General features: G+C 49.8%; 1 protein-coding gene across 1 annotated transcript in view; it reads right to left on the reverse strand.

Moving 5' to 3' along the window:
- Window positions 1–24,533, reverse strand: part of LOC128726905 (protein O-mannosyl-transferase TMTC2) — a 117,436-nt gene that overhangs the window by 29,215 nt on the left and 63,688 nt on the right. The window contains exon 5 of the mRNA XM_053820751.1: window positions 6,587–6,701. Coding sequence (XP_053676726.1) covers window positions 6,587–6,701 — 115 coding nt within the window. The remainder of the gene's footprint in view (window positions 1–6,586; window positions 6,702–24,533) is intronic.

Genomic DNA, 24,533 nt, shown 5'->3' on the forward strand with positions numbered 1-24,533 from the left:
TACGGGGAAGGGTCTATCAGGAAACGAATCTGATTACGAGACCCGAGAGGCCAGGGTCGACGATGGTTCGAGGACGACTGAAAGCCCGCCGGAAGCCATGTTTGTCGTGTTAATGTATGGTAAGCATCGAAAGCGAGCAAATACCGTGCGACTGTCGATACTTCGTTATTATTATTGTTGTTGTTTATTTTGTTTAACACAAATAGTTTCTTATCACAGCATTTCGGGCTAATGGATGGAGACCTTTCCGAAATTGAAAGTGAACCAACTGCTGCTGAATGGTTACGGCATCGATTACAAACACACGCACGCACACACAAACTGGCACCCACGGTAAGTGGCCGTGTTTTGGAAACCCTCAAATGTGACCCCAGCCTCCACTTCCGGACACGTTGTGGGTCCCATTTTCTAGGCCCCATTTCCCGAGCAACACGTCTCAGGGCACGCTCGCACGCGGGAAGAGCCGATCGTAATTTGAATAAATAAAAACACTTCATGTTCGCCTTTTTCATGCGGCGCAATATTATGTCGGTGCCGGAAAAACGCAAACCATGTCTCGTTTGCAAGGTGATAGCGTCCCGGTCGCGAGTGTCGTGTGTCCCGAACCACTCCCGGAACGGTCATATTTTTTTTTCTCCACGGCAGATTTCCCTCCGAGCCGTGGAAGTGATACTTGGCGCCGAACTACGACAACGGAGGTTTCCCAACTGGTGGGTGTTTTGGGGCAAAACCTGGAGCCAAAGAAGGCAAAAAAAAAAGCATCCGTTACAGAGCAACATGGCGCATGGCGTGGCACTGGGGAAGTGACAACCGCCGGCCCGGGAGTGGGAGATGAAGGAGGACATAAAAAAGTATGTTGCACCCACGTTGGGCCATTTAAAAGCACCATTACTATCAGTGTAATCCGGTACGGGCGACAGCGTTTGGCTGGAAATGGTCCTTCGCTGTTCGTTGCGTTTGTCCCATTTTTCAGCACACACACACACACACACGCTCGATGGAAAAGACCACGTGTGGGAGAAGGACAGAACAGGAGCATCGAGTGAGATGGCACCCAGGGAGGGTATTTTATGAACAAGTAAAAATAAAATAATCCTCAAAACTAGGACACTGGGACACATGTCCGGGAGATTCATTTGCACCACCGCCATCACGATTTCCACGAACAGTTCAGCTCGTGGAAAATCTTCTTACAACAGCACTGGCATCACATTTTATTTTGCTTCCATCCATTCGGCTCTGATTTCGTTACAAAACGCCAATTTGGGGAGTTCGTGGAAAATGTGCTTACAACCCTGCTAACTGATTGACCGACCGACGCACAGGACATTCATCCCACCAGCGTCGTTATGGTGGCCGGGTAAAGTGGCGGATCTGCCGTAAAACGGCGGTGGTTTCCTTTATGGGAAATAGTGCCCATTTCCTTAAAGCGGGAAAGAGCCGCTGCAAGTTGTGGACTACGCCAAGCCCTAGCCAGCGTGCAGTGGTCTGCCAGGAATCGTGCGCACCGGAAATGGAACATACAGACGGGGCCATAAACTTGTGCTTCACGGAACAAGAGAGCAGGAGCAGGACATGGAGCCTCCAAAAGCGGAAAAAAACTTACACTCACACATACACAAACGCTCTTTGGTCGAGAGCGGCGAAAGTAATTTATAGTTTTAGAATGTGTTTATTTAATTTGTTCGCATTAATTTTTAATTTTCATTTTGCGAAATCGTTTCCGCAAGTATTTTTCGACTTTCGGCGCTCGCGTTTCGGCACGTTTTTTTTGCCCGGTCTCGGTTACCGGTTTGGGAAAGCGAATGTGCCGGGACGGTGCGAAGGTTTCGTACCGTTTGGCCAACCACGGCCGGTGGCTGAATAAACAGCATAAAAACCCGCTAGGAAAGTGGCCGCACCGTGGAGCTGCAGCAAGCCGCCGGAATTCCGACTGCAATTCGTGGCTGTTCAGCTGACCGAACGAGTGAGGAGTCCCTATTTCGGGGGTTCTCTCTTTCGCTCTCTCTCTCTCTCTCTCGGTGGCCTCAGAACGATTGAAGCGGTTGGGGAACATGTTTTTGTTGTATTAGGGTCGTTTGTTTTATTTATTTCCTTACCCTTTCATACACCGCCCAATCTGTTTGAACTGCCAACTAACGCGACGGACGGGCGGAGAAGATTGTCGAAAAAAAAATCCGCGGCCCCAGCTGCCCGATCGAGTTCTTTTATGCACTTTTACAACAAAAACTGCAGTGGTAACGGAAAGTAAACTGCACCAAATTGAACTCTGTTTGAGCGAGTGATTTCGTTTGTGCAACATCCAGCTCCGGCAGTATGTTGGTTTCCTTTCAGTTTGTCTCAGAAAAGGCATCTTTTCGCACAATAATTATCATCACCATCACTCCATATGGTTGCCAAGCGGCAAAGCTAATGCTGTCATGTCGCAGGGAACCTGCGAGTGCGAAAAAAAGCACCCAAGATGAAGGTATTATTTTGACTTCCATTGCCTCCACTCGAGACACAATGGTTCACATTTCCCTGCGAGCGTGTTCCGAGCGAGATTGGCGCATTTTTTCACGGATTTGTCTCGCTGGCTGTTTTCCATTATGCCTATTTTATTTTCCTTCCCATACTTCCCATTCCGGCACCACAGACCACCATCGCTTGTTGTTTGCCACCGAGTGCCGCGCTCGAGTAAGATAATTCCCATAATGAGCACCGTTCGTCGGTTTGCCGCCCGGTGTTTTTTTCGCTCTCGGCGCACAATAGACGCGTCTCGTCGGTTCTTCGTCCTTTCAAGCACAGCCCTGCACGGTGCAAAAGCTCGACGCCGGTGCAACGAGGTGGCCACCGTGCCAGCTTGCTATTGTCGCGCGGAGGAAGTAAACATCATTGCCTTTTTCACGCGAGCCAACCCCCTACGCTGTGTGCGCCATTTTTGCGGCCATTTTCCATGCGAGCTCGATGCGGGTAAGCTTTCGCGCGGTCTAACGAGGAGTGGGAGACATTTTCGTACATAACGCCCGCGGCAAAACGCACGCCCCCCGTACGGGACGGGCTGTGGAAAGTTATTTCATAAATAGACCAAAGTCTTCCCGTTCGCTAGCGTGCCAGCGAGCCGGTTCCATTCACTCGCAAACTGCTGCATGCAGAAAATGGTGGCCCATTCTGCTGACTGTTGCTGTGACTGTAACGAAAATCCGCCATCCGCCGTGCCGGGCGAATCGCAACCAAAGTAGTTTGCCAAAGGTCTTTCGTCCGCCTTCCCGCGGGCTACGTCTGCGACGGATTATTATTCACAAACCGGAGGCGAACTCGACGGACCGGGACGGACGGAGCGCTCTCGAGGAGTCTATCTTTTATGTACACCCAGGCTGAGCGTCGTGGTGCTTGCTTGAAAGCTACCACCAGTGCCGGTGTCGGAACAGGGAGCCATCCGGAAGCTGAGCAGCGCGCTTTATGCGAGCGTTTGTCACTGCACTGAAGAAGCACTCCCAAAGAAAAGGAGTCCCTGTCATGGTGCACGGTCCTTGCGCACCGGAGTGATATATTTAATCACTCCGTGTTCTTCGAATCCCATCGATCCCGTGCAAAACTGGCCGCTTTTCCACTGTGGTTCACAGTTAATTACCTTCTCATCGCAACGGCCGTCGTTTTGTGTGCGTCATCTGCAGCCTTTGTGCGGTGGTACGAATTTTTCCTTCGTCTCGTGGCGTCCCCTGGCCCTGAGAGCGGAACCGTTTTCTTGACAGACCCTTGCAAGCCAGCATCCCGACTTCTTGGCATTCTGTCAAAACTGTCCAACTCCATTACGGGCGAGGCTCAAGGTTCGCAGAATTGTTGGAACGAACGTATTGACCACCGGATCTGGTCCCCCGGACGATGCCGATGAGGACGGCAAAGGACGATCTGCCCGACTCGGTTGCCACTTGATTGCTTATTATATTTGGCTCGCATTTAGGCGAATGCCGGAGCAACCGAGAGTGAGAGAGAGAGAGAGAGACCGGAATGGATGGGTAAGGAAACCAATTAAGCCAGTTGAACGCCTGTCCAGTTGAATGGCTGACCAGCGTATCATCGGTGGCGCTTGGACTTGAACCCAGCACACACTGCTTCCGACGTCTATTTAGCGTGCAGTGACACGAGCTTTGACAAGCTTTCACGGGCTTTTATATAGCCTTAGCGTTGGTACGAGAGTTTTGTGGGCCAACGAACTCTTATCATGTTGGCATGCCGTTTATCGGTCTTTACTAGTTAATTAAATTCACTGGAAAAAGAGCCCAATGCAGAAGGTTGTTTCGAGAATCACCGAAGTAGCACTACTTGTTTCTGGCAAAAATTGTGTTACAAAAATAACCGTTCGTGGCACAGGGCTAAGAGCTGATAAAAGCCCAAGTCCTGCTCCAGGAGCCTTACGCGGCGCATGTTTTTTTTTGTTTCGATCAACATCAGGAAGCTCCTTTTCAATACCAGGCATCTGATGCCGATTCACGGAAGGCCGTTGTTTCGTTTCATCGCTTGTAAAAGCATCCCTCGCCGCTACGCAGGAAAACGGGCCTATTTATCTTTCGCCTCCCGGCGGCAAACACATTTTTGTGCGGTTATTTATCTATTGTTTTTCCTGGCCCGTTTTCAACGGCCGTTCCTACGAGAACGGGAGCGTAGTAACATAAAGTAAAAAGCCCGGCTACCCATCGGCTCCCAACGGCAGGCGGTTTCGGACACGATAAAGCTGTCAACGGTTTGTCCCATTCAATGTCGACAGCTTCCGGATTCCGGCCGTACCGGCCGAGGTGGTGAACGTTAATGTTTCCCATCGCCCCCATCCCGAGGGCGAGATACCGTCACGGATGGATGCGCAAGGCGAACGGTGGAATGAAGGGCAGCCCATCCTACGGCTCCGGGTGGAATTGTTTTGTCTTTGAAGCAAACGGTCGGACCCAATGAACGGGCAACGAAAGTTTTTGGCTTGCGAAGGTCTTGAAGATTCCGGATTAAACTGCCCCACTGGAGGGAGTTTTAAAGCAGCCAGAGATTGAGATTTAATAATTCAAGTTCAACTAGTTCCCTGTGAACTGGTACAAAAGAACGGAGCACCACCTTCTTGGGGGATTGAAAATGTGTCAATTCCTTGCGTTGCGGTTTCGTTCTGGCGTAGGATAAAACCCATCCCTTCCAGAAAATGGGAGAGAGAGAGAGAGAGCGAGAAGAAATGAGTTTTAGACGCTAATCTGAACCTTATGAAGCGCTTTGATGTAGGATTTTCAATCAATTGAACCTTCTGGTCCTTTCCGCGATCTCCGAGTTCCAATCCTCCGTGCCTCCGTGGGTTGCTGCCGAGGAGCGTGGAAAAGCTACCGGCGGGTGTTGGATTATCGTTCGTTCGAGGCGTGTTTCTCTTTTATTCGTTGTTTGCTTGCGAGCGGGGCTTAAGAGGGCTCGATTTTCTTTTCAAACCCTCGGCGCTTTTCAAACCCGTACCCCGGGTGACCCTTCCCGGAGGCACACGCCCCACAGTGTGAGGGCAAAAAAAAAACCCGAGAGTTTTGTCGATTGGAAACGGTTGAATGATTCCGGTTACGGTGGGCTGCTTATAAACAACGCGAAAACTTTGTGCGATCCAGCCCACCGCAGAGCAAAAGTCACGTGAGAGAGAGAGAGAGAGAGAGAGAGAGAGAAAACCGTGGATCGCTTTCAGCGGGAAGGAAATGAACGCAGGCTTCCGATGCCAGATGAAATCTTCAAGAGCATCCGCCCCGGGTTTTGCGGATGGGTTTCCCTATGCTAAACTAATAAATAAAGGAAAATTTATAGGCTCGAGACAGCGTCACTCGAGTGCCCGGGCCGGATGTTGATCGTACGGAATATTGATCGGGTCTTTTATCTTCCCTCGGTTGGCAGCCAACCCGGACCGGGGTTTCCGTATGCACAACCACACCGGCCCACCCGGTTCCGGGTCCGGGTCGGAAAACGGGCCAACGTCAGATAGCATTCGTTTCCTTTCGATTTTCCTTATTTATATTGATCGGCCGTCGAGTTGTTGGGGTTGTTTCTCTCACCCGTTGGTGCCTCGGCTGTCGTTTTCTTCATGTCACTTCCCGTCGGTGGCGAACCTTCTTTGCGGGTTTCCGGTGCCAACCCCTCTGGCATCCCGGGGACAAGGGACGTCAACTGGGTGGGTGGCGAATACGAAGCCACATCGAGTTCCGGAGAGTCATGATTCTGCCAATACCTTCTCGGTCGTGCGGTTCCATCGGACGCACGGAAATAAAGTGACATTATGGAGAGGTTATCTTATTGAGTTTAGCATTTCAATTGATAGATTACGCCGGGGTTCAAGGTTTTTGCTTCGTTCGACGGCCTCCGATCGTTGAGTGGAGGATTGTTTTTTCTGTATCGTTTCGTTTGCCCCGCTGCCCGCTAGGTGTGGCACTTTTGTGGGTGGCGAAATGAAATGAAGATGTATTGCCAAGATGAGGAACGACACGCCCCAATGACCCCGTGGTTGAGTGCGAAAAACCGGCTTTTCGGTGTTCGATATCAGTTGGACGGTTCGACCGTTCGACTTTGAAACGACGGAAACAGAGGCTGTGGGCATACTTACAGATTATAATGTACATCCGCCATGTTGGGGCGATGGCTGAGTGCTGCCTTCAGGGCCTCCTTGGCTTCCTGATAGCGGCCCTGCGCACTAAGGACACTTCCTAAATTTCCGAGGGCTAAAATGAAGAAACGAAAACAGAGCAAAAAGAGGAAAAAATCAGTTACGGTTACTTGACAACTTGACTCATTAATGGCGCGAAGCAGCTCAGCAACAACAAGGCGAGAAAAAGTGTGCATTTTTAACCCGAAAGCCATTTAGATTCGCTTCTTTCTCAGCCTCTACGGCTCATAAAAATGGGCAAGAGTTAGACGTGTACGGTCAGCGAATTGCAGCGCGGTAACGAATGGTGTTGATAACAATGCAATTAGGGAAATTATCACTCAAAAAAAGCTGCCCTTTCCCGACGGCATTAACAGAAATTACCATTACTTCCATCAACCCCAGGCGCTCAGGTAATGGCGACGATGGAAAATTGCTTTTTTGACCTCTTTCCTTTCGCTGGGGGGGCTTTAATGAACGTTAGCAGTTTCGGGTGTGGAGGAAACAACAAAAAAGAATTTAGATAAATTGTAAAAAATGGACATTTATGTCAAAAAAGGAGCAAAAGAGAAGTACGTGAATGCTTTGCAAATGTTTTCTTGCTAGTATTTTGTGAGTCACGTTTAACGTATAATGGCCAATGTTAAAGGCTGTTTGTCGATCGAAACTGTCTTGTGCCAAGACGCTGTCTAAATTTAATCGATTTGTGCGATTGCCGTCTGGAACTCCGAACCAGCAAGATGTCCATTCGTGCAACCGCAAGAAAGTTGTTTCGAAAATATATTTTACCGCCATCACCACCACGAAGCAAACGAAATGGCATCTTACGTGGGGCTGTCAAACCGTCGCTATGATACGCAACCTTGGCCTACTTCGTTGACACTTACTTTCGGGAATGGATTGGACCTGACCCTTTCTCGAAGCGTTCAAGGACACCGAGAGGGCAATTTATGGTCGAGCATGATGAAAAGGGCGACTTTTATGCTGGCGAAAAATTGGACAAAAAGACCTACGAGCTGTCAACTTGTGATGCGGGTTGTTGTTTGCATTTGCAAAGGTACAGGAAGTGTGCGTTCACGAGCGTCGAATTTAAGAGGATTCGCAAAATAATGTTGATGGCATTTGAATAAATGCGCACCAACGCAAACGCAACAGAGAAAAAGAAGTGCTAATCGGCAACATCATTCTCGATAATATTACAGATCGTACCCCGTATACATGGAATTCATCTGATTTACAAATCCTCGGTACCAACAACGTTTCCATTTGGCTCTCATTCATGTGCCAGCCATTAATTTGGTTGTAAATCCAGCGCTCCGGAGAAGAATGAACGGAGTTCCATGTAAGTCCGTGCTACTGCAAGCATCTTCCCATAATCCCCATACAGGCGGAAAGATAAATACCGCTGCCGCTCGGAGTGGAACCACGCACAAGAGACCCTTCTCCGAGACTCCCACATATCGGTGTGGAATGTAGAAAATGTTCCAAATCGAGCACCAAATATCCGTTCCCCGAATGTGGTGCGCTTCTTCGATGCTTTCTTGTGGTTCTTCCACTCCGAGGCCTGCTTCGATCATTAGCCACGGCAATCAGCAGCAGACGAAACCGGTTGCGAGGATGGGTGGGAAAAATGTGTGCGAAATTAGTTCCATTTAACATTCTGCCCGGTGGTGAGACAGAACCTCTCGAGCGCCTTTGCACGGTGATGATTCCGATGAAATTAAGCACTGAAATCACCGAGCTCACTGGTGCAATTTTTCACCACCACTTGCACCAGTTTGCTGGTGTCTGGTTGAGGTACCACACGCTTTTAGTCGAATGGGGGTGAAGTTTTCCTTTAATTTTCGGGAGCTGCTATCGTCGTGGCTCACTTGGATGGGTGAAACTCTCGAGTTTCTTTCGTTCGAGACTGCCATTTCGTTGGACGGTTTACGAGCTCAAAAACGATGTAATTTTCATCGCCCAAACGTCAACCCGATGCTGGAGGACATTTTTCTCGGAAAAACCGGCAACGAAACCATGGACAATTGTTCATAAATTCTTCGTACGTACGAGCAGCGCGAAAACGACCCAAGCCCAGTGTTGGTGGTTTCTCCAACGCTGGCAGGCTAAAATGAACATTGTTTCGGGTGCTTTACCATCTCAGGTGGTTCTTCGTGGATAGCCACGGGTGCAAGTAACGCCTATTACCGCCTACGAAGATATGAAGGCACCGCTCGGTCCCAATAAACACCGCACGAATGTGTGAAATTTCCTGCCAACCCAAAGTCCCGTGCACGCTTGATTCGGTTTCGGGTCGAACTGGTCGAAGGTGTGGCAAAAGTTGTTGGCCAAATTACCACCGACAAGCGCAGGCGAGAGCAAGATTTAATTAATTCGCACTCTACCAGGACCCATCAGCACCAGTGCTTGTAAGGGTACGTCGAAGAAAACGAGAAGCCACAGGACAAGAATCGCATTTTTTTGCTTTTACGTGTGTGTGAGGATTCTCTTTTACAGTTACCACAGCCAATGGAAGGTGAAAGGCACATTTGTGGCATCCTCAGCTTTAACAGCTTCCCAGCTCATCCTTTCGTCCTCTTTTTTCCAATGAGTCGCCGGTGCTTTCGTGTTCCTCTCCAGAGTGGCACGGCTCGCTGGGTTAGCTGAAAATTTTTCAGTCAGCAGATTCGTCCGATCGTCGAGCGAGCACACGGGAGTCAAGACGCGGGCGTAAAGACCGTGGCCATAAATTACCTGGTTCGCTACAGTAAATAAACGTGCGCACGGTGATTTGGTTTGTTCGTATCCTTTTTTTGCCGTTCTCCGCGCCTAGTTAGCCGGGAAAGAAAAATCGCACCGCGTAAGCAGAATGTTCCGTAACGCGCGTAACGACGCTGGTTGGGTGGGCGGGCAGATTTAACGTAACGAAATGACGGCGACGAAGAAAGCGCAATGTTTAGCATAAAACGCTCCCCGATAGCTGCCATGCCACGTAAAACAGAACACCCTGTGAGGGTGGATGTTGGTGGTGTTCACGGGGCAAAAAAAAAAGCAAAAGAAAGCGCCTCTGTCATCAGAATTTCACCCAATGGACGGATTTCTCGCGCAAAACGTGCGCACATCCTTGCGAAACGCTCGCCGGATGCCGGATGCAACGGGGCACTGAAACTGGGATGGGACGATCCTTTAAAGATTGCACGATTGCGAGCGGGGATTCGGGCGAGATTGGTGCGAAAATTTATGCTGATTGAAAAGAGATGAACTCCGCGGGCGCTTTAAAGGTGGCTCGGGTGGTCCATAAATAAGGCTTACCCGGGGCCACGCACGCTGATAAGGGTTGAAATGGGTTGCCCCCGTCGGTTGCCTCGATTGCGATGCGATCGAAATCAATTAAAACGTACGCAACAAATGTTGAAATATTAACGAGCCCGGTTCCAAACGCCGGCGTTCCGAAGGGACCATTCACCTTTCCAAGATCCTTTTGAGACCACCGCCTATTTTGGGGGGTGATTTTTCAACACACATACGCAGAGATTCTTCGCCACCGGCTAGGGGCCTTACCTCGATCGGTAAGGCTCCGTTCCACAGAATGCGAGGAACTTTATATTCCATGAACCCTTTTTCCCTCGATCCTGGCGCGTCTCAAGGGAAACCTGCACGGTAGACCCTTTGGGAGTGCTGGGATCGTTTACTTTACGCCAACCAGCACACTTCATTAAATCAACAAATTTACTACGGCTTCATCGAGGGCCTCAGCTGAAGCTGGGTTTTTATTTCCTTCGCTCCGTCGTCGTGGTACCGGGACGTGGGAGACGAAAATCGGTTGAAAATTAATTAAACCCATTAACGATCGAGGGTCGCTTGTCGCCGGCGTGAGTTTGAAGGTGTACCATAATTTACTTCGAGCTTTTGCTTTCCGAAATGGCTACAAGCGACCAGAAGGTTCGCTCCAGCGTCCAAGATGCATCCAAAATTAACGAAGGGGATAGCGAGAGCCAAAAAAAACGACCACGAAAACCGTCATAAAATAATACACACAAATTAATAATCGATTGCAGCTTAGCGGAACGGAACGTACGGCTAGCGACCCTCGTGGAGAGCTTTTCCCTTCCAAGTATTCGTTCTCAACTGACCGGTTTTCATTCCCTCGGTCGTTCTGAGAAGGAGCATTTGATGGACCACACATTAGCCAACGCTTGGTTGAGGCATCACCGCGCTAATGGACATTTCTGATTTGACGAAGCCTTTACCGGGGTGAAATTACACTTTCACGAGCACTGTCCCAACGGTTAGTAAACAGTGAGCATTTCCCGTGTTCGGGGAATACAGGTCGCTTTCAGCTCACCGAAGTTGCAACCGAAAATTGAATGAAAAGTTTCAATCGTTCGCCATCACAGCACCGCTAGGACAGCAGTGTTTCTAATGGCTTTCGGAGAGAGTTTTAATTTCTTTCTCCAGGCCACGGACCGCACGGCGTTTTGATGGTTTGTCAGCCCGTCCAAATCGGGTTGACCTTGCAAACTTTCTGACCAGGCGTTAGTTTCTATCTTCCTTTGTGGTGCTGCCGTACGTCCGCCCTTCCAGGACGAGCCCTGGGTGCTTCGGAGTGGGAAGAAAGCCCCAAAACTTGCTGCCGGAAAGTATTTCCGAGGCACAACGAAACGCTTGGTGCCATCGATGCGGAAAAGGAAGGACCCGAAAGCACAATTGGGTGAAAAGGGGTTTTGTTTGATATAGTAAACAGTGGAAAATAAATACCCAAAATTCCCCGAGAAACGCACTGACGCCGGCGGGCATCGAAATTAATTTCACCAGCCCCGGAAAGCCGGAAGAAGTCCGGTGAAACTGAAGCAAAAAAAAAAAACACACGATGGCTGTAAAAACAAAACCAAAAAAAAGCATGCGTTCCTAGTCCCTCCTCCTGACGAACGTACGGACGTGGCGTTTTACAATGAGCCAACCGGACCGTAAGGACTTTCCCATTATCCTCCATGCGGTCGGTGCATGGTCACGGTTTGATGGCGCGGTTTCTCTCGGCTGCTGGTTCGTCCAAGGAACGTCCTGGGAGTCCGTTTTGCCCTCGGGGTCGCCTCGAGAAGGCTCGGTGTTCTCGTGTCGCTTTTTTTTCCGGTCGAGAGCGTTTGCGAAGGCGAATCTTGGGAAAACTTTATCAACTTCACTTGCGGAGAACCGTAGGTACGACGAATTTTAAAGCAACTCGAACGGAACTGGATCCGACGGTTTTTTTCCGATGCGTGAAAAATAAATATTGACCAATGGTGGTCATGGAAAATGGGAGCGAGTGGCAGAACAGCAATCCAATGGTGCCAGTGGTGCTCGATTTTCTTGAGAGGCTCGAATTTTAATGGGCTTTTCGGAGCAGGTCGCTTGCGGGCAGTTGTTTATGAAGCGCAAGTAAGTGGTTTGCTAAGAAAATATAGGCCCGTGTTCGATGAAATGGTACGTAGCATAATTCAAACGCTATATCGGCGTTCGTCGAAGACATGGCCAGCACAAAAAAACACCCCGTGTGGTGGCCATCGAAATAAAACCATCCGACGGCTGGTAGAGCTTCCTATTCGGCTATTGAGGCATCAACAAACCGGGCCACATCATGCTCCGAGCACAGGGTCGATTTAAAATACGCTTCTAAATGCCTATCGATGTCTGATCGAAAAAGCCCATTACTTCAACTCCGGCCCGCCTGCACAACTATCGCTTCCACGGGGCTGGAAATTGAATCCATAATGACGTTTACGGGAGAATTGAATTAAATTTATATTAACTGGGGTATGCGCATAACGATAACAAATGACAACCGGGGTTAGAACGGGCATCGTCCTCGGGCCCAGTTCCGTATGCTTTTCGCCCCCGTCAGGACTCCATGCGGACGTGACGGCAACGGAACCGGTTCTCCTGTTGGACGTGTCCTCGACTCGACAACCGCCGAGCGCCAAGCGCCGAGAAGATGTTATCCTTTTGCCGTCGGTTTCAATTTACCTAGGCTCGATCGGTCGTTCGATGAAACTAGGGCCCATTCTCCAGGAAAAAGGGGTTCGAACAATGATGGCATTGTCCCCGGAACCGCGGGACGCTTCGGAAGCTAATCGCACGGTTCCATCATGTCGCAGGAAACACGACGTCGACGTACCGAAGATGACAGGGCTGGGTTAATTTGAATGGTAAAAAACATAAAACAGTTTATTACGATGCCGTCGTAGAGAGAGCTTGTTCCGCTTTCGGGAAGGTGAAACGCGTCACATCGATTCGTTCCCCCATTTCAAGGCGATGGCGCATCACAACCGACATCCATTAGGCTTAGTTGCCGATAGTGGTGGCGTCGTTCCATCGATTCTTGTGGTTCGTGGGTTTGTGGTCCTTTCAAACCTGGCACCGAAAATCGAAACGACGTGGCCCTACCCGACGAGCCCGAACCGTCTTCAATCACGTCATGTCGATTTACGCGCCCGGCACCGGGGTCTTCCCTTGCGGACTCGCAAGGACTCACCGAAACCTACCGAAAATGGTGCACGTACACCTCGTGGTTTAGTATTCGCTTGACATCGGCTTCGGAAGCATAATTTATTTCCATTTGTCTTCGCCGGAGGCGGGTCTTTCGCGCTCTCGCACACCCACCCATCGCGCAAACCATCCGCCCCAGCGGCACAAGGCAGTAATTTCCGACGCAAATTGATTCTTAATTGTCCGTAAATAGGTCAGCGCACATTATTTTGCGAACACTCGCGGTGCGGTTCCACTTTGGCCGGCCGGCGGAACCTTGGAACTTTTCTGCCGCGAGCTTCAGCAGTGGTTGTAAATTTTATGCGCATCACGAATCTCGCGTCTCGCGTTTTTCCGCGGCGCAAAATGAAAAGTGCCGGTTCTCGTCGGTCGTTCCCTTGGTTTCCTGCATTCCCGTTCGTAAGTGTCAGTGTAAAATATTCGCTTGCCGCTCGCTTCGACGCGCGTTATGTATGCGTGGTCAGTGATTGGGAGGTTTTATTTATGAACCCATGACCCATCCCCCCCCCAGTATGGCTGCTATTTCCGTAAATTTATGCACCCTCTCGAAGGGGAAGTTTGGTGTTCGGGCTAAATTAAAGAAAGAAAAAACTATGGATACAAAAACACACCCTGCTTGCGATGGAAGGTGGACATATTTGCATCGCCCGAAGGCGTGGTCGTGAATCCACGTCCATCAATGGTTTTTCCTCCGAAACGGGTCTCGTGGAGATGCAGCAATACCGTAGCGTGTTGTTTTCTTTTCTCCATTTGAATTTAGAGCCCTTATCGAAACACAAAGACACCTAGTGACGGTTTCGGGCAACATTTTGATTGCCAATGCACAAAGAAAGTGTTGCTTTTGGTTATTTTTGCTAAACAAAATCACACCAACGCCGGTTGGTTGGTTGAGGCACCACACCATCTTGCGGTCGGTTCCCATCCATCCAACCATCTCGATTCCCAACATCCCGACACCGGGATCCAATCCCTAATCCATCAATATGTTTGCCGTTCGGTTTGCGGAACGGAAGCGATATTTATTCCGCCAGTGCTCTCGAATTCATTTCGCCGGTTGGTTTGTTTGCATTTTGCGCCGGCCCTTGAAATGGAAAGCAAATTTCTCCCGATCATTGTAAATTCCATTCGCATCGCCGCATGCGCTGGCTGCTGGTGTCGAGCACACTGGTTCCGTTTGGTTTCGGTTTTTCTATTTTTTTTACGGGGTTTTGTTCCTCTACTTCCTGCCTGTTTTTGTGGGCCATTGTTTCGTCAACGAAAGCAATGGAAAACAGCAAAACAACGCGCCCGAGTTGGCGTGAAAAAAACATCATAAATCGCCAAAAAACCGTTCCTTCACCCACAATTACAGCCTCCTCGTGGAGGATTCGCTTGGCTATGCTGCCACGGATGATGGAACGCCATCTCTTGCGAGCGCCGAGCGGTCGAACTTCATTAGAATTGCTGATGATCGGTTTCCGCGGTCCAAGGCGCGCCCGAGTGCGCGTTATTGGTGAAATTGACTTTAATCAAAATTTATCGACTCTAATTGGTTGACTTCGTCCGGAGCGCGTCGGAGGAATTTCAATAATAATGAAAAAAAAAACCTCCCTCTGGCACGAGCGGAACGCGGACGGAAATTTGGGTTGAAGTGAGCGCAATTTGCCGGCGGAACGCACAGTTTCGGTGGAATGGCATCTTATCATCCGGAAATTTACAGCACCGCCACGGCGTCACGGTGTCGCGGGAGGGAATTTTGATTTCTTCCGAGACCATGAGAACCGTGGTGACGAATTTTCGCTCAATTTACCGATAATTTTTCCGGCCACGGGGCCGAGCTAAGCCCGCAGCTGACGGGCAGAGGAGCCTGCAAATTTTTATCAATGCTAATGAGGGTGTTGTTCGGCGCTCGAAACCCGGCCGTTGTCGGCGCAGCTGTCGTTGTCGTCGAAGATTTCTATCGGGGAAATTGAATATTTTGAAAAACCCGGCGTGCTTGGAGCTAGATTGCGGCCGTTTGTTCGAATATTTTACGAGCGGCACAAATTGAATACACCTCCATTGCTGCAACGACGTGCTTGTTTTTTCGAATAAATTCACATAATCAAAACCGGCACGGTGGGAATGAAAATAAGCGGCATCTAATCAAACAGGATGTCACTCGTCGTATGCCTGATCAGCGCCTTCGCAGAAGAAAAGACAAAGGAAGGAATAATTCATTCATTCACCGTCGTTAAAGGTTAGCCCTCGTTCCTGGCTCATCGGCCAAATATCTAATCGCGCCCATTAGAGCGAACGAAAACGAGAAAAGTTTCGCTCGTTCGTGTCCAATTTACGGTGAGGCATCCAAAATATCCCAACCTACATCGATGGGGGTGGCTACCGAAAAAAAAACTGAAAAAAAACAAAGCCCACCCATTCCCGAAATTAGCTCCATAAAAGTTCAACCACTATCGCTCCGCAGCACGCTCGCAACCCTCACAAAACGCCGGGCTCAAACTATCGTTGGAAATTATCGAAACGTTCGCCGAAGATAGCAGATAGCGGTGGAATGGTAGTTGAGCGGAAAAGCGGACCTCTATCGCACCTCGTAAGTACCGGAAAAAGCCACCGGAAAGAAAGCCCATCGAGCGGGGGAAAACATTTGGACAGAGGAAAAAAAAAACGTGCAAAGCCAACGGAGAAGAAAAAGAAACACGGCCCTTCGATAACTACCCTCATAAATCATTCCACGACATTCGCTCATAATAATTCCGACAAGTTTATAACCATAAATTATTAACTACCTTCCTACCGGCTCGTAGATTGGCCGCTGCGTCAGGATTGAGGTTTTGCTCCCAAACCCAACCAAACCCCTGCGGCATTTCTTTTTCACACTCACTTTTGCGCGCCGTCCGCCATCCACCTCGTGGCCACCACGGCTTTTCTCGGGGTTTCCCCGTTCGAATCCTTTTCCCGGCGAGCAGTGGAATTTTTTTTTGTATGCCCACAGTCGCCGGGAAAAACTCACTATATCATTGATAATGTGCTCTATCTCTTTCTTCTGTGCCCTGCCGTTGCTCGCTTGTCCGACAACGCCATTGACAGGCAGCCAACCCTGTCCAGGCCTACTGCAGATGCGCGACGAAACTAAAAACGGAAACAAGTGATTCCGAACGACGGTGAAACAGAGTGGCAGAGTGTGAGAGGGAACACAGAGAAGAAGAAAAAAACCCCCGACGATACAAGGAAAACTTTGCCCACTGCTTTGCCGGGAAAAAAGGCAGCAAAAGCATGAGATAATTTTCATGGCGAGTTCGGACACGGGAAAAGACGCAAGACGTGTGGAAGGTACGGTGACACCTTACAGGCCAGGGAAAAGGATCCAACTGGGGCGCATTCCGATTGGGTGACGTAGAGGAAAACTTTGCCCATACAGTGTCTGCTCGTTGACGACACCAAAGTGTGAAATGGGTTGGCTTTTTGAGGTGCAAAAAAGAGAACGTCTTTGCAGGACTATGATGGTGAATGGACGAAGGCTGAGAAATTTTGCTATGGGCATGTAATCCCATTTCAACTAACACCAATGTGTTGACAGAACCCGATGCCCCAATGGCGACAGATCGACTTTGACGGAACCGTTTCGTTTCCCCCTCGGGAGGAGTTCGGGTGGGCCTTATCAAAAAACACTTTCCGATGCGTTTTCCGGTTAGTAAACACCTGGTGGTACGAGTTTTCCACTCATTTGGGACACTTTCTCTAACCATCATGGGCAGCTCTGGGCCCTCAGGGATCAACCCAAGCAAAACTGGGACAATTTTTGAGGGGTTTCATTTACGGAGCAATATCCTTCCAGGAACTACAACCCACCGCACAATCGTTTGCCCGATACGATGATGTTTTTTTCATTCACCCTTGAATACTTGCTGGCCAAAAATGAGTGGTCAACGGTGGGTGAACCGAGCCGCACGGCCAACGGATCGGAGGGAAAACCACATCGATGAAAAATTACACCAAATACGCCCATCGGCAGGCCGCTGAATGGGAGCAGCATGATGATAAGAAGAAGAAGAAGAAGAAAAAACTAAATAAATTCTCCGATATGTTTACAGGCTCGCCTGTCTCCACGAGCACACGGGGAAAGGCATAACTTTTGCCATCGCCCAGGGCGGCACATCCTCGCCGTAACTCCGTGGCCAGCAACGAGGCGGCCAGCGTGTACCAGTGAGGAAGGTGCAAAAAAAAAGAACCAGTGCGACCAGCGAACTCTTTCCTCCCATGATACGGCTAATCGAGCAAAAGCGGTTGGATGCGGTCAGTGCCGATGCCGTGAGGGGGGTGGTACCAGACGGGTGGGTGGTAACATTTTCCGTTTTCTGATTACCTTCAGTCGCCTTCTACCACCTGCCTGTCTGCCTGCCGGCTCATTCGGCCTTCGGCTAGCGGTTATGTATCCGTTTTCCTTCGCCCACCCTAATCGAGCAGCCTTTATACGCTTTCCCGGGGGGGAAATGAAGCAACTTTGATCAGACATTATTTTCACACCTCGCTTTTCCAGGTACCGGCTACGGGGGATGGGTTGGTGTGCCAGTTCGCTCTTCGGCCTTCACCGGGGCACGAAAGACTCGACCGCGTACGAGCAAGAGCCCGGCTCGCTAACTAACGAACTGAGGATATCCTTCGTAAGCACCATCGACCATGGGTTCGGTGGGGAAAGAGGCAGGCTCGAGCCAGCGAGAGGGGTGAAATTTGTGGGCAATTGGGTCTGTCGAAAATTGGAGCTCGAGCTTCCGCCCTTATTTTCCACCGAGCGTGATAGCGATTTTTCCTTCTTCTTCTGTTTCTCTCTCTCTCTCTCTCTCTCTCTCTCTCTCTTTTTCTCTTTTCGTTATGTTTCGGTTACATTCCGGGCAACGGTTTTTCCGAGCATTGGTCGAAATTTCCGCAGAACCAAGCACCTCGATCGACCGCACAATTGATGCGAGGACACGGTGGAGGCTATCCACTTTTTGCGTAAATATGCGCTTGTCGGCACACGTGGAATGCCATCCGCCCCAAAATGTAGCACGAAAAGGATTTGCGAAGCTCGATAAATGGGGCAGCGTGGAAGTAAATTTGGGATGCCTTTTTTTCTCTCTCTCTCTTCTCTCTGTTAATCGTGACAACTGATCACTTATTCAGCTGAGCGAAAATGTTTAAACTCTGACTCTTGCCAGCAAGCAGCAAACAGTTCAAAATGCCAACGTCCTCGCATCGAATCGAAAAAGGATTGTAAGCATTAAATTTCCGGCCTTTCGCGCGTCCACCGGGAAACGCAAGAAAAACACTCTATTAGTGGCTTGGCTGTCTTTTTTTTTGTTTGGGAAAAGGAAAGTGTCCTAAAAATCATCTCCTCCATCCTTGGTGGACGCAGTATGTCCTTCTGCTGGTCAACCGAAGCGAGCGCGGAGTGTCCGAGCAAAAAAAAAAGGAAACCCCAGCAAAACGAACCATCCGACAGACGGGATAGATAAATATCTTCATTTCCGGGGCACCACGTGTCGCAGGTCGACGGAATCGTTCGGTTTTCGGTTTGCCAGAATCGAAAAGGGCAAGCAGAGGAAGAACAAGGAAGCTTCCAAACGGCGTTCGAGTTACACCCGGCAGGCAGCAGCTGCGAGCACAGGAAGGACGTTGGTTTGGAAAAGTGGGTTCACAATTTCCGACAAAAAATATGCCCACTTTCCATGGTACACGGTGTGCTGCAAGCGAGAGATGCTCCAAAGACCATTGGACCCGGTTGGGCGAACTTTTATCCTTACGGGAAAAGGTTGACGGTGAAACCCAAGCGACGGTGAAACCGAACGAATGTTTGTTAGTCGATCCCAGTTTCCGGAATCCGGGTGAGCAATGAAGCTCATCCAAACGCAACGGGTTGCTCAGCTAATAAACGAGTCCTGGGCATTGGCACACCGGTGGAGACGCCTTGCCTCGTGTATTTCGTGGCCGAAATCCACACGTTTCCGGCTTCTCGATTGCTCCCCGGAAGCAACGCTAATTCATTTCCATCAATGTGTGTATGTGTGGCCGTGGGTAAATGATTTTGATTTAGATAATTTGTACCTTTAATCAATTTGCTTCCCCCAAACCACTAATGAGTGGCCAAACCGAGCTAGACGCCGCTGAATTTCCGGTACTCGTGCGATGCGGGTGTTTATTAATAATCGATCGCCGCCACCGGGGAAGGATTATGTCGAGAAAGTAGGTGATTATGCTTTAATGAGCCAGAAGCGCCAGCAGCAGGCACACGTACTTTGGAGACCCGACCACACAAACAGAATGTCCGAGCGACCTTTGATAGGGGAGGTTTGTTGGCTGTCTGGCCGCAGCTCGCGCGGATCGATAGCTGGTATGGTGAGTATGTTCGAGCCGGCACGAAATTGCTGCGGTACTGATCCTAGTGCCTTGCCGGATTAGGCTCATTAGCGAGAGATTATGAATTCTGCGAGTGGTGTTACACACGTGTTTTTTGAAGCCAGCTTGACTCGCATGCTGCACGAATCGCTTGCCGTAATCGGTACGAATTTATGGTGCTTAATTGAATCCGACTAAAAACATCGGGAAAGCTTCGATGGGGAAACATCTCGTCACACTAATCCCCAAGCTAATCCCATGGAGCTATCCGGTATGAAGCAGGATATCTACGTAAAGGTTACCTGCAGGCATTAGCGAATAAATGTTGCACTTATATCGAGGGGATTTTTTTAATGCTTGAACAAATCGGCAGAAAACGTAAAAAGAACTCGACCGTTTAGCTATCGAAAAAAAAGGTCTATCTGTCGTTTTTTGAGTGTCCTTATGGTCAAAGCCTACTTCAGATCATTCGTGATTTTGTTGTTGCTTTTCTCATCTAAACATGTAACATCCCTAATGACGATGATCGCGAACCTGTTCGGGCTCGCAAAGTACAACTAATAATACGATTAGCCGTCGATTTACACCGATAATCCCAACGGGCCTCTCCACTGTTTGTTTGCTGGTGCTTCTACTGCTGCTGCTGCTAATCGTGTCTTAAATTTCGGCCCCTCAAGCCACCCGAGTTTCCCGGGAAACCGAGTTTCCACCGGCTAATCCACGGTGCGCCGTAATCGGCCGCTTTCCCGCCAGCGGAAGTGGAATTTCAATTTCCCCGTACGTGGTCATATTTTGGGTCTCTCGCGCCCTCTCTCTCTCTCTCTCTCTCCTGGTTTCCAGGACAGACCCCCAGCACATGGCGCGTGGAATGTTTTTGATTCTCGAAAACGACCACAGCCGGCAAAGCGATTCCGATAAAATTCAAATGAGCTCATCCACCGTCGATAAACTAATAAAAGGCGTCCGACCAAGGCCGTGCCAAAACCACAACCGTGTGCAGGGGTTTGTCTGTGTTTTTGTGTGTGCGTGTGTGTGGCCACCACCACACTGAAACCATGGAAACTACCAAATTCTGGTGGGGGGTAGGAGACCAGAGAGCGACATCCGGTTATGGGACGAAGGAAACGAAGCCGGAAAAACCGCAAGGATGAGAGCTGCGAGGGCACGCTCGCTTTTGCCTGCAAAGTGCAACTCAGCGCAAAAGTTCGACCTTCGGGGTCGGTCCCCGTCGGTGGATCCTGTCGCATCGATAGCAAATGCGTCGCTATGAAGGTGTGTGCGACTGTGTCGGTGTATTGGGGGTCTCTCTCACCTTCTCTCTTTCTCTTCTCCACCGACCCAAGCTCTGCGGCACTGCGGCAGTTCGCAGTTAGTTACACATGGCCGGTTTTTGTGGCTCCTGAAAATGGGGGTTTTGCTTTAATGGGAAAATTTTCGTTACCTAATTCCCCTCCCTTGGAGGCCGAGGGAATCGATCGGATGCCCTCCGGGTGTCGATGGAAAAACCTTGGTCCTTCTCCTCGGGACCACCCAAATCCAGCTCCCTTACCGAAGGCTTTTGTTTCAGCTCATGAGGTAGGTCATTGATCCGGGCCTCGTGGGTTCAAGAGGCTTGAATTGGCAGCTCTTGGCTCATAATTTTCACACTCCCTTGCACCGTGGCCTCGACGGAAACATATCATTCCGTGAAGACGAGGAAAAATCTCGATCCATAAACCGGGCGAATCTCGACCCTCCAGGGTATTGGCTTTTTATTTCCACGACATCGAGCACGTTCGTTCCCCGGGAAAAGCGTTTTCCTGCCGAGATGCTATTCAATCACTTGACACGTGCTTGACAGGGAAGTAACATGTCAACCGGACTCTCTGCAAGATCACGCCACTCGTTACCGTGGGAATTGCAGCAAGTGCAACATCCCTTTCCCGAGAAGTAAATGCATTGAACCGGGACTCGAAACCGAGGCCATCGCATCGACGTCGTTGTCGTCGAGGAGGAATGATTTGCTCATCGGATTAAATCCCGTCCCACCCATTGCACCTTTGCCAGCCGCTTTGCTTCCCGGGAAGTGGTACGCCGGGCACTTGAAGCACACCTCCGGCTTCCTGCGACCGTTTCCAGCATCGAGTGGATTATAATATTGAAAGTACATTGGCTGGAAAAATATGATTGCGAATTTAAGCCCCGGTGGCGAGAACGAGCACCGAGCGAACGAGAATACCAGCGTGACGACATTCGGAAGCCCTTCGGTAGTGTCGCTCGAGAAGTCCTTTTTTTCCGAGCTCTAAAAGCCAGCTCTAAACATGCTGGCATTCCACCGTCCCACGCAGGTGAGTTGTAGAGTGGAAATCTTCGAACGGAGTCAACGGAACCACGGTCTACATCCATTCGATTCATTCTGCTGCAACGTGATAAAATTTTCATTCCAAAGCCGAGTGCTCGTTTGAAACCGGTTCACAGGGCTGTGAAATGAAGCGTCGCGAAGCTCTGGAACCCAAAATGACGTCGATAAGCGGTGAACGGTGGGCCGATTAGCTTTTGCGAACCCAGCGAAAAGGTTATCACGGTTAATGGCAGGGATATCCTCCGTTATGGTATAGTTTTCCGTGAAAAAGCTTCCATGGTGCTCGTACGAACGAACGAGTCTCGCATCACCCGTCTCATGAAGCAGTAGCGAGCGATCTGCAGTGCGAATTTTTCATCTCACGTTTATTTTTCTCACTTTCCGACCTCGTGGTCATAAATTTTCGCGCAGTAAGCACCAGCAAGCAGCTGCCAGAGCTGCTGGCCCATCATTAACCGTTGCCAACGGCAACGGCCAGCGTGCAGATGTTGCGCATCAGGCTGTCGGCTGTCTGACAGGCGCTCACTGACGAAGACATAAACTGTCAAATACATCAGCCGCCAACGCATTGTGTCTCGCGGTGCTCGAGCCACGGTGGCCTTAGTCGGCCTCCGGGCGCGCTTTGTCGCTTTTTCTTACCAATCGTGGCGTCATATCAGGCTAGGGAGATGAAAATCACATCGCACGATGACAACGATGACGATGTTGACGGTCGTGACCCGCTTAACTCGGAAAAGGGAGCACTGTGAATCGACGGGACGCCGATTGGGTGCCGTACGGGACCATGAATGCCACATGAATCCGTCAGCTGGGTCAGCGTTGGGTCGGCCGATCCTTGCATTTTGCGCCCATGCTGTTAATTGATTTTCTCCGCCCACAGGCTTTGGAGTGGCTGGGGTTGTCCGACCATTCCCAACTGGTCTGTTGCTTCCCACGTCGTCGACCATAGATCGGTTTGAGTGGCTTTGACCGTGCGAGCTTTTCCGCGGACACCGCAGCTAACGACGCGGTACCGAGAGGTCATCAGAAAGTCCATCCCAAGCGCCGGCTCCCGTCGTCATGCTCAAGTAACGACAAGTAATCACGACCGCGGTGAACGGCCGCCTGACGGATTCCCGGATCCGAAACGCACCGGGTGGCCATATTGACGTCGCCGGGACGCGGATCATCGCACACCTTTCGTGTGGGAGCTCACCTTGTTGTTTGTGAGCTCTCGAAGCTGAATGGAACCTTCTGTACCATCGGACACTCTGGAACACGCCGGAAGCGCAGTGCATTAAATCACAGAACGCACGGTTGTGAAATAATAATGACTGTGAGGTAGCTCCGGTTGGTTTTGCTGCGGTTTTTTCGCCCACCGGATGAGTAAACGACGCTTGCTGGCCGCCAAACCGAACCGAACCACAGAGAATCGTATCCCTTTACCGGTGTGTGAGTGTGTGTGAGAAAGTGTTTTTTTTTTCATTTCAGCATCATCCGCTTTTCTCCGTGACATCGAACAAAGCACCACGGTGGTTGCGAGTTGTGGGAAAATGGGCTTCCGTCACGTCATAACAGAAGGTCGCGTTGCTGCAACACGGACGCAGCCACGTTCTCGCTTGCTTCGATTGACGTTGAGTGATGTTCTGTTCGTAGTTTGTGTGATTTTTTTCCTCCTGCAGTAAACTCAAGCCATTTCATACACCTTTAAAGCTCCAACATAAGAAAACAAGGATGCATCGAAGGTTATTTAAGGTTCATTTTCGTAACTAACTAATGTAACCATTCAAAATCGATATTTCGTACTAGTTGAGAAAATATTACACTCACTAACTTGAACGTCTGCCATCATTCGACAGCAAGTGTGAAAAATGATTTTCACGTCATCGTTTGTTTCCACTATTTCACTAACGGCTGCACAAAGCGGCATACGTTTGCCATGTTCTTCATCATCATCATCGTCATCGTCATCGTCATGGTCCTTTCAACGAGTGACCACGAGTCGCTGACTTCACGATACGCGGGCGCTCCATAATGCTTCTTTTATAGCGCGTGTCGGAGTGTTTTGTGGTCATGTATTTGACACCAGCTCATAATGGTGCAACATTAGCGATCGAGTGGACAGAGGGCCACTGATTCCAGCTCGCCAGACCGCCGGGGTGGGGTCGGAAAATGACAAATCATGTACACTATAATCCAAACGGCAGCTACCGGGAAAAAAAAACGCTGCCAGACAAGCGAAAACTGGCCAATCGTTCGGTCGAGCCGAATGGAATCGTTTCGGTGTCACTCGACGCAAGCCAATGGCGGCAGAAAAACATGAAAAACATTAAACTCCGCACCGACCATTTATCAGCCCGGGTGGCAGGCGTTCGAAAACACCCTCAAAATGCGCTGGCGGTCAGTCGGTAATTTATCATATTTTTTCCCTGCCACAGCGCTTTTTTTTTCTCGCCATGCTTCCCTCCCAATCGCAACTTGTTACATTTCACCCGAGAGCAGCGTTTTTGACTGACCTCCTAGTGAGCTGCGAGCTGCGGACGGGTGTGAATTCTGGGGTGTGATTAATCAATTAGGCTGCCGAGTTCAGATTTATTACAGCATAAAGAATTCAGTCGCCTGAACTCGTTACCAGACGCGTCGATTATGATCACCACCGATGAGGTTCTCTATCATTAGCCCCGAGTTGGCTGAGAGGGATGTGCGTTAGAATGTTCGTTCAGAAGTCTCTTA

Source organism: Anopheles nili, chromosome 3 (assembly GCF_943737925.1).
Source record: "Anopheles nili chromosome 3, idAnoNiliSN_F5_01, whole genome shotgun sequence".
Taxonomy (NCBI): domain Eukaryota; kingdom Metazoa; phylum Arthropoda; class Insecta; order Diptera; family Culicidae; genus Anopheles; species Anopheles nili.